The sequence below is a fragment of the Triticum dicoccoides genome, chromosome 4B (assembly GCF_002162155.2).
Source record: "Triticum dicoccoides isolate Atlit2015 ecotype Zavitan chromosome 4B, WEW_v2.0, whole genome shotgun sequence".
Taxonomy (NCBI): Eukaryota; Viridiplantae; Streptophyta; class Magnoliopsida; order Poales; family Poaceae; genus Triticum; species Triticum dicoccoides.
In genome coordinates, this window is record NC_041387.1 from 642,687,223 (window position 1) to 642,701,842 (window position 14,620).

General features: G+C 42.8%; 1 protein-coding gene across 3 annotated transcripts; it reads left to right on the top strand.

The window, feature by feature from the left end:
- Positions 1-4,840: 4,840 nt before the first annotated feature.
- Positions 4,841-9,929, top strand: LOC119291972. Of its 3 annotated transcripts, XM_037570780.1 has the most exons (10): positions 5,688-5,827; positions 5,963-6,046; positions 6,149-6,186; positions 6,288-6,329; positions 6,537-6,584; positions 7,206-7,301; positions 7,866-7,919; positions 8,446-8,529; positions 9,317-9,450; positions 9,746-9,929. In XM_037570780.1, the coding sequence occupies exons 1-10, from the start codon at positions 5,793-5,795 to the stop codon at positions 9,830-9,832; spliced, it is 702 nt and encodes a 233-aa protein (XP_037426677.1). In that variant the 5' UTR covers positions 5,688-5,792; the 3' UTR covers positions 9,833-9,929. The 3 variants fall into 3 exon arrangements, 2 of the variants coding, with proteins under 2 accessions (XP_037426677.1, XP_037426678.1); XM_037570781.1 differs by lacking the exon at positions 9,746-9,929 and having other exon boundaries at positions 7,866-7,930; XR_005142792.1 differs by lacking the exons at positions 6,288-6,329; positions 6,537-6,584; positions 7,206-7,301; ... (2 more) ...; positions 9,317-9,450; positions 9,746-9,929 and adding exons at positions 4,841-5,088; positions 5,189-5,515 and having other exon boundaries at positions 5,685-5,827.
- The last annotated feature ends 4,691 nt before the right edge of the window (positions 9,930-14,620 follow it).

Below are 14,620 nucleotides of genomic sequence, written 5' to 3' on the forward strand. Positions count from 1 at the left end.
AAAAACATCGAGGAGCACAATAGGTCGGGAGTTCCGCCACCGCAAACCTCTGTAGCCACCAAAAACCAATCGGGACCCTGTTCCGGCACCCTGCCGGAGGGGGATCCCTCACCGGTGGCCATCTTCATCATCCCGGCGCTCTCCATGATGAGGAGGGAGTAGTTCACCCTCGGGGCTGAGGGTATGTATCAGTAGCTATGTGTTTGATCTCTCTCTCTCTCTCTCTCTCTCGTGTTCTTGAGGTGATACGATCTTGATGTATCTTGAGCTTTGCTACTATAGTTGGATCTTATGATGTTTCTCCCCCTGTACTCTCTTGTGATGAATTGAGTTTTCCCCTTGAAGTTGTCTTGTCGGTTTGAGGCTTTAAGGATTTGAGAACACTTGATGCATGTCTTGCCGTGCTTATCTATGGTGACAATGGGATATTCACGTGATCTACTTGATGTATGTTTTGGTGATCAACTTGCGGGTTCAATGAACTTATGCATAGGGGTTGGCACACGTTTTCGTCTTGACTCTTTGGTAGAAACTTTGGGGCACTCTTTGAAGTACTTTGTGTTGGTTGAATAGATGAATCTGAGATTGTGTGATGCATATCGTATAATTATGCCCACGGATACTTGAGGTGACATTGGAGTATCTAGGTGACATTAGGGTTTTGGTTGATTTGTGTCTTAAGGTGTTATTCTAGTACGAACTCTATGATAGATCGAACGGAAAGAATAGCTTCATGTTATTTTACTACGGACTCTTGAATAGATCGATCAGAAAGGATAACTTTGAGGTGGTTTCGTACCCTACAATAATCTCTTCATTTGTTCTCCGCTATTAGTGACTTTGGAGTGACTCTTTGTTGCATGTTGAGGGATAGTTATATGATCCAGTTATGAACCCTAGGCCTTGTTTCTTAGCATTGCAATACCGTTTACGCTCATTTTTATCATTAGTTACCTTGCTGCTTTTATATTTTCATATTACAAAAACCTATATCTACCATCCATATTGCACTTGTATCACCATCTCTTCACCGAACTAGTGCACCTATACAATTTACCATTGTATTGGGTGTGTTGAGAACACAAGAGACTCTTTGTTATTTGGTTGCAGGGTTGTTTGAGAGAGACCATCTTCATCCTACGCCTCCCACGAATTGATAAACCTTAGGTCATCCACTTGAGGGAAATTTGCTACTGTCCTACAACTCTGCACTTGGACGCCCAACAACGTCTACAAGGAGAAGGTTGCGTAGTAGACATCAACTTAATTACAGAAGTAATACTTACAGACAATAGCAAGTCATGAGTTGTTTATCGAGGGCGTCTTGATTGAATAACTGAAATAATTCCACAAATTCAACAGGCATCACCTCAACTCCAATGAAGTCGTGCTCATCTTTAATTCCCAGCAATATACTGTTGGTCCCGTGCTTGCTGCAGGTTTCCAAGTACCAGTTATGCAATATTTGCATCATCGTTAGTAGATGTAGGAGCCGATCAGGTTTGACGAGAGGCTTCCCATGCTCGTATCTAAAAATCTCTACTACCTCAGCCGTTTCAAACTGTACATCATCGCCCACATAATCACCAAAAGTGTTACCGGGCAGTAGCCCCGGATTAGCGATATCACTAGACACCTTGAGCTGGGGGCACGATTGCTTCTCCTGTTCGCCGAGTTGGGGAATTGTTTTCCCACTTCTTCGTCTTGCAGCACTGGTAGTACTTCCCGACCGCCGTGCTTCATCATATGTCCTTTCAATATAGCGGTCATAGTTGGATTGCGGCGGAGGCGGTAGTGGTCGCTTAAGGGCATCCATAGTGCACTTTGCTTTCACCGGATCTATTGTTTCCTTCAGAGGTGGATGTTTCTTCTGTTCAAAATGGGCATGCACTTCAACTTCCTCGATGTTCACATTTTCCTCGTCAGTCCTCTCATATGGTAACTTTGGACGAGAGTTGAGGCTTGACCCATATTTGAATTTCTTCCCGCCTGTTGTTGATGGGGAACATAGCATGCAATTTCAAAACTTTTCCTACGCTCACAGAAGATCTATCTAGGAGATGCATAGCAACGAGGGGAGAATGTGTCTACGTACCCTCATAGACTGTAAGCGGAAGCGTTTCACAATGCGGTTGATGTAGTCAAACTTTCTTCACGATCCACCGATCGAGTATCGAACGTACGACACCTCCGAGTTCTGCGCACGTTCAACTCGGTGTCGTCCATCGCCTTCTTGATCCTGCAAGATGTCGAGGTAGTAGATGAGTTCCGTCAGCACGACGGCGTGGTGAAGGTGATGGTGTAGTGATCTCCGCATGGAAGTTGCTCCATTTGACTTGATTTGCAGTAATTCTCCTTGGTTTCCTTCCATATATGATATTTCCGCCAAACAACAGAAAAACAATTTTTCTTCCTTTTTGAAGGATTAGTGTTAGAAATTATCGAGAATTAACAGAGTTCCAGTGAAACCAAATAAGAATCACTAAAAAATATCACAAATTACCGAGCTATCAAACAGTTTGGGGCCATCGGCAGCAATCTATGTGTCGCCGCTGCAACAATGGAGTTGACAACCCTTTTGTTCCTGTAGATCCTCATCCTAATAGTTGATCGTCCTAATCGAACACCATTCGTCACCATAGCTACCACCTCTCTGGCAACCCCTTTTTCTTCTGCTCTATCTCTCTCTCTCTCACACACACACACATACACATAGGGTCGATTGGATGCTAATATAAGTCACGTCAGGGGCTAAGTGAAATTTTTCCAACTGCTTTGGCCACCCCGTGTCTACCTGCCTGCCCACGTCGGCATTTTTTGCTTGAAGTCATCTTATGTTGGACTAAGCCGAGTCAATTGCTAAGTAGAGGATGCAAAGCCTGCATTTTACGACTACAAAGGTGTAGATAACTTTTTAGCAAGTACAAGGACCATTGCAGTATTTAACTCGGGGAGAAGGTGTGAAAGGAAGAATGCGCCAATTGAGAAATTTATCATAAATGAAGTTACAGATTTAAAATCCACCCAAAAAATGGAGCAAAAAATTAGTTGTTAATACCCGATGGACCACTAGCCCTCCTTTCGTTTTTAACTCAAATTAATCAAAATCCTGGCGAATCAATTCAACTAAAGATATGATTATGTAACAAGGGCTAACTTGAAGGTTGGGAGGGGGCTTCTTTCTCAAAGTATCATGGTGATTGTCCGGCATAGGTCACTAGATTTGAAGCTCAATCGAAGGGAAAACCCAATGACCTCTTTCTGACCCCCCCCTCTCATTCTCTTTGCCGCTTCTCCTAGAGAGTTCTTCCTTCCAGGCCACTCCAGCCCCTCCCCTCTCCCCTCGGCCTTGCCGGTAATGCGTTGTGTGAGGGTCCCATCCCATTTTTCCTTTCCATATTTGTAGGTAGATTTAGGGTTAGATTGGCACCATGTCGTGTCTGAGCTTCGTGCTGGAGATCTTGAGCGACTTTCAACTGACGAATTCCATTCCTTTTGCTCACTATTCATGGAGGAGAGTGGAGGTTGGTTGATCCGGTGATAGCTCCATGAATAAGCTCGTGGGGCAATTGGAACTGTCAAGAGTGGAGTTGTTTTTTCGTGTGTTCTTTGTAGTCGTGGTGGCAGACGAGAAGAAAATGGTCTCCGACATCAGATGTGGAGCACTTACGAATGCTCTGTCTTTCGCATATCATCGGTGGTGTTCTGCATAGGCCTCAATTGCTGCACCGCTAATTGTTCTAACCGAAGGGCGGCAGTTTTCCTCCTGCCATGGTGCTGAAAGGAAAGCATGTTTGACTTTCTCCCAATGTTCATTCATTCTCTATCCTGATGACAATGAAGCTACGACAAGGTCCCGTTCCCGGGACCGTGGTCGTCCGTTTCCGTTTTGCCGGTCGATAAGATCACTAAGGTTGACCAGCCAGCTGGGTAGGTTTGGTTATTCCTTTCTATTGAAAATGAGTCAGCTGTCTGTGCGAGTCACCTTCATTAGGCTTCGAGTAAGTGGTTTTGTCCTTGGTGAGGGGGATTCTTGGCCTAGAGGTGAAGCTCAGAGACGGTGGATTGTGGATCACATTGCAATCTCCCTATCGTGTCTAGGGTCTTTTCTATAAAGTACTCCGACTGAGTTGTATTTCTGCATTTCTTTGGGGTCCTTTCGCAGATGTAATCCAAATGTTTGATGAAGCTGGTCCACGTCGTTCTAGACCATTTCCTGTTAAAAAAGGGAAAAAAACCAAAGATTTGTTAATTTTATTTTTATGAAAATTTAAATACCAAATTTGAACCAATCCAAACCAGTCTAGAAATTTCTCGTAAATGAAGTTACATATTTAGAATCCAAAAAGCATATTTTGGCGGACATTTTTCTAGTTACTCGAGCCTGACTTAATCCAAATACCTTCAAATTAATTCAAATACAATGCATGCTACACGTCCGCCGGCTGATCTTTTTAAAAGATCGGCCGGCTCGCAGGCCGTTAGATTGGTGCATCAGCGCCATCCATCATTGCAACATAGGTCTTATTGCAGAAAATTTTCGCAATGGTAATCTTGTTGCAGAAATTGCAAAATAAATCGCCAGCAATGAGGAGCACATCACGTGGGAAAGACAGAGGGGCGTTTTCAAAAAGTGGCATAGGACACCTGGCCACCTGGGTGGGGTGGGGTGGGTGGTGGCGTTGGGACGTTTTCAGAAAAGTAGAGGGACGTTTTCAAAACAAATGCACAGTGGGTCTGGGCAGGGCTGGGTGGGGTGGGGTGGGGTGGTGGTGTTGGGGCTAGGTGGGTTCCGGTGGGACGTGGTGGTGAGGCTGCCTCCTCTACATATTTCCCCCCTCCTGTTTCCATCCAAAACAAACAAATTCTGTCTGCTCGCTCCCCCCAAATCCCCAGCCCGCCGCTGTCCTGTCAACCTCGCCGGCACCGTGGTCGATCGATGGGCACCTCCGTCGACGTCGTCCCCGATTGGGTGGGCGACTTGGGCGAGTCCGTCGGCCCCGTCGACTACGGCTGCGTGCGCCGGTGCCGTCACCGCCGCCTCGCCACCTACCTCTGGCTCCACGGCTTCCGCGACGCCCTGCGAGGGTACGTGCTTGTCTCCCTAATCCCCACCCCCTCCGTCCTCCTGAACTGCTTCGCTCGCTCAACGGCGGCCGCCATTAATTGCCGAATCAATCGCTCGCAGGCTGCTCAACGAGACGGACGCGTACATGAGCGTCATCCACCTGTCGCGGCTGGTGCAGCAGGGCCTCTGGGACGACGCCATCGCCTACGTCTCCCGCTTCCTGCGCCCGGTCACGCATCCGCAGAGCGACGAGGCCCAGGTGCTCCTCCACTTCCTCATGCACCACGCCGCCTTCGCCAGCATGGTCGCCGGCGTGCCCGACCGCAACCTCAAGTATTTCAACCACAAGTACAACACACGGTACCTCAAGCACGATGACTCCGTCTCCTTCGACTGCCTCAGGATCCGCTCCATCGTCCTCTCCATTCTCCATTCGGAGCAAGTCAGGTAGCAGTCTGGTCGAGTAACACTAGCTAGACGATCACATCTTCAGTTCATGTCTGCCTGTCTGTCGATTCCTGCAATTTTCAAGCCATCTTCAGTTCCCATCCAAAATTTTCATCTTTACATCTTCTCAACTTTAATACTGTACTGTTACACATATATGTGCAAGCAGATCCTCGCTGGACTGGGAGCGCGTTCGTTGCAAGGCGTCTCAAATAGTCCAACACTTGGCTTATAAGGCTCCAGAGTTGAGAAACGTGGCCCTATTGCCGGCCGGCCGATGATGCCGCACGATGTGCTTCCCATCGGATTCAGGTGATTCCGGTTCCATACTCTATCAGTTTGGTCGCCCATGTTCACTTGATGCATCCCATTCTAGGTAATGTGTAAAACTTTGCTGTCGATTTCACTGTAACTCACTTTGATTGCCCTGCAATCTTGCTTGCCTAGGTCCCGTCAGAGGCGTCACGTCAAGGAACAAGACCTGCCAGCACCTAAAACTCTGGCCAAGATCTATCTTAGGACCAAAAAGGGGTAAAAATATGACCTTGAAACATGCCAAATTGAAGGCGTCCCTCGATTCTGTTCTTGCTGGCTCTTTCTTGACCAACTCAGCACATGTTCCATGTTTTGCAGGCTGCGTTCGTCGACTCGCAGTCGCAAGTTAAATAGTGGTACAATGCCCTATTTACAAGCATCTTATGATTAAGCAATATACTTCCGTGTAGATTCTAAATCTGTATGCTAAAAGCCATCGTTACTGTTTTGGTGGCAGGATTGACAGACAAGACAAGGAAGTGGTTTGTAGATCTTATTGGTAAAACTAGCATCTGCCCTTGTGTCCTTGTCTTGTTTACTTTGCACTTTGCACTTTGCACATCTATTACTGCGCTCGACTTACTGTCAATCCATATACATTTGGCAGCAAGCTGTGAGGCCCTTTTATTTTTACTGGTTCACTCGTTTGAAAAACCTCTTGGATCATGTATATGCATATAAACTGTTCAACTTGTGTTATCTTCAGATGAAAGTTTGCAAGCTGGTCTGGAAGTTCAATCAAGTGGGAAGGAAGGTAACCTTAGCTCACCCATCTCATTTGTTGTTGTCCCTACTTATTATATGGGGTCTCCACTACCCATTTAATTTGTTAATCCTTTTGGGCTATGTTTGCACATCATTTTTCCAAACCAATTTGAGCGGTCCCTTCTCTTTCAATTTCACAATTTTAGCTAATGATTTGGAGACCGTAGCCCTGTTAGTTATGTGCACATGCCTCATTTGCATGTTCGAACCAGGTCTTTGTTCTTGCTTCACCAATTTTATTAGTATCATCTTTCAGTCATTTTTTTGATTGTTTGTTGCTTTTAAAGTGCTCCACTAGGTTATACTTTGGATATTCCTGTATTGTGCCTCTACTAGTTTATGGCCATTAGTACCTCAACCAATTGTTTTGTTCTCATGCAAATTACCAACTCTTTACTTGTAGAAGTTATCTTTGAAGTATCTGTAGTTAAAACACATTGTCCTTTGATTTTTCAAATCCGTCATTCTTTCGTTGGTTGCTCCGCATTCTTTGTTTCTTTGATGTGCACATAATTCAGAACTGCATTCTCTGTCGGTCTTGATGATGTTGTTTGCATTATATCAGTGCTTGGCTGCTCGCTGCCATTTTTAACCGTTTACCTGATTGCAGGTGTTCCTGGTCTTACAACCTCGTACACCATGCCGAATACCTCAACAGATCTTACTAAAAACTCTGGGTCTGGAACCTCTTCATTGACAAATTCAGGTATGTTGGTTTATCACCCTTGTTCATTCCCCAACCAGGACGAACTTCCATCATCTCGGGTGCAGACCTTACACTATAGCAGCAGGGTATGTTTGCTGTTAGAAATCACCAAATGTATGCATCAAGGGGTTATATTCATTATTGATGATAATACCCCCTCCATTCACTATTAGAATACGTTTTTAACTTTTTTCTTACTGGGATGTATGTAGACATGTTATAGTGGGTTTGTTCACTCATTTCAATCCATATGTAGTCCATATTGAAATATCTATAACATCTTATAATAGTGAGCGAAGGGAGTATTTAATTTAGTGATGATATGCAGTGGTTGAGATGTCTCAACAATTATCCATCGATATATATATATTGCTGAGGTAATAATGGCCATCACTAAATTAAATACCCCCTTCGCTCACTTACCTATAATTCTTAATAATGGCCATCTTATAACAGATCCAACTATAATTCTTAATAACACTTACCATAAGGCTCGTGTAATTTTTTTGCCCTTTATGAATGCATGTTTACCTGCTGCCTTTACTACTGCTGGATCTGTTGCAGGTGCTCCAGGTTTGCAGACTATGTCCACATTGACAGTTCCTGCTAAAATATCCGGCATCTCAACTGTGAGAATTGCATGCAATATTTTTTTCAAACTTTGTCAAACTTCCACCTTGTTAGTTAATCGCTAATTTTTTTCATTATCATAGTGTATCAAATGTACTCATTGGCTATATGCATCATCATAATGATATTTTCATTGTTGATGGCATGCAGTTGTTCTTATGTTCCAAAAATCTGTTAACCAATTCCAGTCTATAACCTATGTGCCTGTAACCATTGGCATGTCTTCATTATATCGCATTACTAATTTATTGTTTGATTCATGGTCCCAACACTAATAGTTGATTTATTGTTTGGTTCATATGCACATTGCCTGCCCATAGTTACAGAAGTTACTCTTTAGTATCTACATCAGGGAACAATTCCCCCCCTTAAGCTTTTCATTGCCAATCTTTTATTTTTCCATTCACATATTGTACCTGTCTTATGCAACAACACAATCATGCTTTGATGATGTTCATTACACTACCTTAAGCACCTGTACCTGCTGCATTTCTAATTAGTGAACTCGTTGCAGGTGCTCCTGTTGCTGCAGTCTCACAGACTGTTAATTTGACAAGCCATGCTGAAAACTCTGGGATCTCGGCAGTGAAAAATGCAGGTAAATTTTTGAACAGTGTCAGCTGTTTCTGTATCAGGGTGAAAATCATCTGCTCAATTGATACCTAATATTGTTAGTTGCGAGCATACCAAATGTATAGTCAAGTAGATGCATGCATCACCTAATAATATTTATTATGTAATAAGCCATGTTTCAGTTTCATTTGTTCTGTCATAGAACTGGCTGTGCTGCTTTCTGCTGTCTTTTTACCACTTTGTTCCTTTGTAAATTATTACCTTTTGAACGATGTGGAAGACATTGTTTTGTCTATCAAGTACTCTCTCTGTCCCATAATATAAGAGCGTTTTCGACACTATACTAGTGTAAAAAACACTCTTATATTATGGGACGGAGGGAGTATCTGTTAGCTGTTTTGGTTGTTTTGCTTATTTTTTATATTATGTTCATGGTAGTTCCAGGGCTAAATTTGGATGGGAGGGGCTAATTTTTCTTTCATGTTTATACTGCATAACAGTACTTGAAGCAGTCATTTTTAACACTATATATAGGTCCTGCTTAAAAAATAAAATAAACGTTTATCATCAGAAGAGAGTAATGAAAGTGAATAAGTTGAGATTCTTTCGTGCACAAGCTTCTTTCTTCACCTTGGATCCTTGTAAAAGTTGAGCCAAGGCATGTTATGACATGGTGTTAGTTACTACTCCCTCCGTCCCATAATATAAGAACGCTTTTGACACTAGTATAGTGTTAAAAACGTTCTTATATTTTGGGACAGAGGGAGTACTTAATTCAGTGATCCTTAAGAGTATTATTAATTCTTGGGCAGGCACAAGTAAGGTTGTGAGTTCGAAAATCTCCAACCTCAGAAAGCATCAAAGGACAGAAGAAGCAACTTTCGAGCAAGGTCCTCATCCAAAAATGCAACGGACACGTGGGGGGGCTTTTGGTGAAGCATGTCTGGTAAGAAACTAGGTTTCATTTCCTTACTTGTTATCCACGCTGATATAACAGCCCGCAGTGGATCATTCCAGTTCCTAGTGTTCTTTTCTTGTACTCACTCTGTAAACTAATATAAGAATGTTTAGATCACTATTTTAGCGATCTAAACGCTCTTATATTAGTTTACGGGGGGAGTATATATGAAGTAAGCTGGACAGTCTTGGCACAGCACTATAGTTAGTATGCATCATCTGGCAAGGTGTACTACTGTCTTGCGCACTATTAACCGGTGACACACACTTGTGTGGGAGTGCAGGCGTCAGTGACTAAGGCTGGAGCTGGCTCGCGCGCTGGTACTGTCCTGGAACTGGAAGGTCCCAAGCAAGAAGTTGAGCACGCCTAGCTTCTGGACTTGTGATTCAAGAGACGGTTTTCTGATGAAACAAGATGCTGTTGGAACAAAAGGAAAAATAAATAAAGCTGGTGCTGCTTGTACTGCACTCTGTTTCTGTGACCTGGAATCTATGCTACGTTATGATGGTGCAGCTGTTTCTATGAGTTTCTAATATCAGCTTGTGTATGAGCTGCTTGGCTTTGGCATGTTCTTTTCTTTTTAAAAACAGAGGCAAAAGATCAGTCTCATCCATTGACAAACGCATGGGGACTTGAAAACCTTCACAACCAACAAATGGCATTTGCACTTAAGACAAATCTCACCTCCAAATCCTTCCTTATAGTGAAACGCCATTTGGAGAAAAGGTGTGCTACCCCTACCGACTCTTTTCTAGTACAATTAGGCCAGCCCAACCTTTCTAAATAGTCGGCCATCCAAACTCTGTTTTGAATGGCTAGTCACACAAACCTTCATTTTGGATCGCTAGTCGCACAAAGAATTGGATTTCAAACCCCACAAAAAAAAATAATTTGATTTTGAAGGGCCCAAGCTTTTAGACGGTCTTTGGCATAGGGAATAGAGTAACCCCAAAAAATTTGCAGCTTGTAGACCGATCCCGCCGATCATTGTAAGTTTCCAAGAATTGGTGTCTTCATTGTCGTTTTTGATATGCACTAGCCTCAGAGCAAGCTTGTAGATGCGCCATATCTGCAACCTCCGAAACCGTTTTGAAGTGCGTGACGTGATACCATCTAAGAATCAACCCCAAAATTGAAACCGGCTTGACATCATTATACAAGAGAGAAGTGCATATTTTAACTCCCAACTCTTGCCCTAGTCTAATCTACAATCCTCAACTATGATACCGTCTAAGAATCAACCCCAAACTATTGAAACCGGCTTGACATCATTATACAAGAGAGAAGTGCATATTTTAACTCCCAACTCTTGCCCTAGTCTAATCTACAATCCTCAACTATGATACGTCTAAGAATCAACCCCAAACTATTAAAACTAGTCAGAATTCAACCCTCCCCTCCGCGTTGATCAGTTTTGAGTTTTGACCCATTGGCCATATAGTTAGCATGTCCAGTTAGCAAAAAAACTAAAATTTCCAAAAAAAGAGAAATTTAAAACACAGAAAAATAAAAATACTGGTACAATTAATTCTTAATATTCTGTAAAAAAATAAAAGAAAAGATTCTGTAAAATCAAAAATATCAAAATTTCCTGAATTTTTAATTCCTTTTAATACTTTAGATAAATATTTTTTATTTTACATAATGCTTTCTATTTTCCTGGAATTTTAAAAATTTTGTTGTGTGGATGGTCAACTGCGTCAATCGGTCAACAGGGAGGGGAGGATTGAATCCTGGCTGGTTTTAAGATTTCGGGTTTGATTCTTAGACGGTATCATAGTTGAGGGTTGTACATTAGACTAGGGCAAGAGTTGTGAGTTAAATATACACTTCTCTCATATTTTTGAGGCTATGGACCTTGTGGGCAAACTCAGATTCGCTATAATGAAACAATCTCCATATTTTATGGGCCCATCCGTCAGCGTCCATCGTCCCTTCTTTCCTATTTCCCCTCCCCCTCTCTCCATGCGATCCCATTATGCACTTGTATATCTTTCCCAATCACATTTTTTCATAGATGTTCATCGAAATAGGATGTTCGACACCACAAACTTGAAACAAAAGTAATTTAAACTTATTAGTCAATGTCGACTTACGGTGACACTTTGGAAGAGACCTCCTCAGAGGGAGATACTTTGGCTGCTTCAACTGGACTTGTTTGGCGTACCACCAGGTATCCTGGATGCGGGGGATGGCCACAACTTTGGTGACCTCCAAAACCACCTCGACGTAGGTGACCGCTCCCATGACTGATTCGAATTCAACCAAGGCTTTGGCCACAACCTTTTCGTAGTACGCGCCTCATCTTCTCCTTAGTGACCCGGCCTCAACCAGGTTTCATGTCAAAAAGCAAGGTCAGCGTATGGAGGAAGAGTGGTGAAGGCGGTATGGTGACGTGAAACCAGGAGGCGATGTGAGAGGATTGTGGAGAAAATCGGGAGGGGGCGCGTCCGGCTTATGTAGCTGTGAGCGACACACTAAAGCCATAGGGAAACAAGCACGTGGAGGAGAAAATGGGCACGGGAGCAATGGCCGTCACTAATAGTGGGTTTCCTGGTGGAAAACACACCTTAGGCTAATCATAGTGGGGAGTAACTTAGGTTAGTATCATACATATGACTTTAGTCTATGTCACTATGCTTATTGTGCAAAGTGTCATGGAAATAGTATTATGTATGGCTACATTTATTAGCTTGTAAAATAAACTTTTATTGGAAAGCGTTTATTACGGTAACATAAGAATGCTGCTACACAGCCCGACACAGGCTGGACAATTTTGAGACGATACAGCGCATCACACCATCCATGCAATTGGCAAAAGTGAGCATCACTACCCACTTCTCCCATCGTGTAAAGTTCGGCCGGCGACTATTGTCTGTACAACAATTTCAGTGACATAGTATGTTACTTCAAACACTTCTCTCATTAACTAGCTGCCATATAAACAAATTTATTTTGAGATGTGTTATGTTACTTCCTCCGTTTCTTTTTAGTTTGCATATATCTAAGATTTGGTCAAAGTCAAATTTTGTAAAGTTTGACCAACTTTATAGGAAAACATATCAACATTTACAATACTAAACTTATATGGAATGAAAATTAATTTCATGGTGCATCTAAAAATATCGATTTCATATTATAAATTTTGATTTTTTTAGTAAACTTAGTCAAAGTTAACAAAGTTTGACTTTGATCAAATCTTATATGCAGACTAAAAAGAAACGGAGGGAGTACTAGCTAAGTTACTCCCACTATCACTAGCCTTAGACTATCCATAATGAGAGTAACATATATGTGTGGTGTCGTGCAACACTTCATTTATTATGTTGTAAACTCGTCTTGGTATTTGTGATGTTACCCATAGTATGATTAACTAGTTATGTTACTCTATTTGTCTCTCTCCTCATTAATTAGCTGCGATATCATCTTTTTTGCTTAGGTGTCATCTACTTCTTCCGTTCCTAAATATAAGTCTTTGTAGAGATTGCACTATGGACCACATATGGATGTATATAAATGCATTTTAGAGTGTATATTCATTCATTTTGCTTCGTATGTAGTTCATAATGAAATCTCTATAAAAACTTATATTTAGGAAGGGGGGGAGTATATTACTCTCTATGTTACTCCCGCTATGGAGTCTTAGCGAGTTGGCGCGGTGGTGGTGACATTAAGCAGGGAGGAAGAGAGGGCTGAAATTTCCTTTTGCCACTAGTTCAAAGGATGAAGTGCGTTGGAAAAATTGTCACCGATACTGCATACATAGAGGTTGAGGAGACAAATATGCAGCGTGCTCTAAAAAGGTAAAGGGATGGGCGTAGATATGGCGATTACTTGACGGTGTATCTCCCTTTAGTACCCATAATAATAGACTCCGCTTCGATACACCCCCACCCACTACATATAACGGCAGTATGGTCTTTCGACAAAAGCATATACCCACCTCCGTATGGTATCCTTCCAAGACATACGAGTGGTATGTACACGTAGATGTTTCCCCACCCAATCCGCTGGGCCCTCCCGATCCGCAGCCCACCCTCCCCTCCCATGACCCCCGCGCATGTCGCCGATCGCCACCACACTCGTACTCGAAGGCATGCGCCGCCGGTTGCTGGTCGAGCGTCCTCATTGTCCCTCCCGCCGCCTCAGCGCCCCCTCGCGGCCTTGACCATTAGGCCCTCCATCGGCGGTGATGCCATCCCCGCCGCTATCTGATGTTTAGGGAAAGTACACCGTCGTAGGCGCGCCCTTCCCGCACACCCCCAACCACCACTCGTAGATGGACTTCCCGCCATACATCGACGCTCGTAGACGTAGGAACAAAAGGAATCGAAGATTTGTCATATATATTCTTGTCTGCACATTGAAATGGTGAAAAAAATGCTTCGCAGCGATGTTGCTTTTGTACATATTTCATTGTGCATCACACAATGTCACCAAATTTGCATTTGAAATAAGAGATGATTTCTCTGTTGATGTTCTATAGTGTTCGTCGTGATTGGGGACTCTAGTTCAAGGTGTCTGAATGGAGCAAGAAACTGAATATGCCTGCGATGAATTCGGTAGCAATAATGTCTCTAGCAGCGAGAATGAATGTAGTAATGAAGATGAATATAGTAGCAAGAACGATCCTGGTCGTCATATGAAAACTTACCTCCCCAGGACTTCCAAATTAATGAGGATGGTGTAGGCAGTGAAAACCTAAGTAACGTGCACGTTGATTTGTGTTTTTTATGGTCATAATAGCCGAGTGGTCAACAAAAACCGCAGGCAATTACTAGCACCGTCGGCCATTAGTGTAATAGTCGACGGCTTGTTGGCATTATTTTCATCATCGGAAATAAGGGAGTTTCTAGTAGTGAATTTCTTCGTATCCATCTTGAACATCTCATCGAAAGAGAGCTTCTCTAGGACATAAGATCTTGCATAGCAGGGGATGCACTAGTCAAATTATATATAAAAAAGGAAATTACACGTTAAAGCAAAAAAGAAAATCTTAAGCCATGCTTAATTAAGATGAAATACATGCTGCTGAAGTTATATACCGTAAAATATTTGAAGGGCTCCTTAAGTGTGTGAGAGAAGCGCCTATCTTTTTTCAAGTGAGGATTGTCGCACATACCCCCATCGTCGGTACAACCATCACTCTCGGTGATCC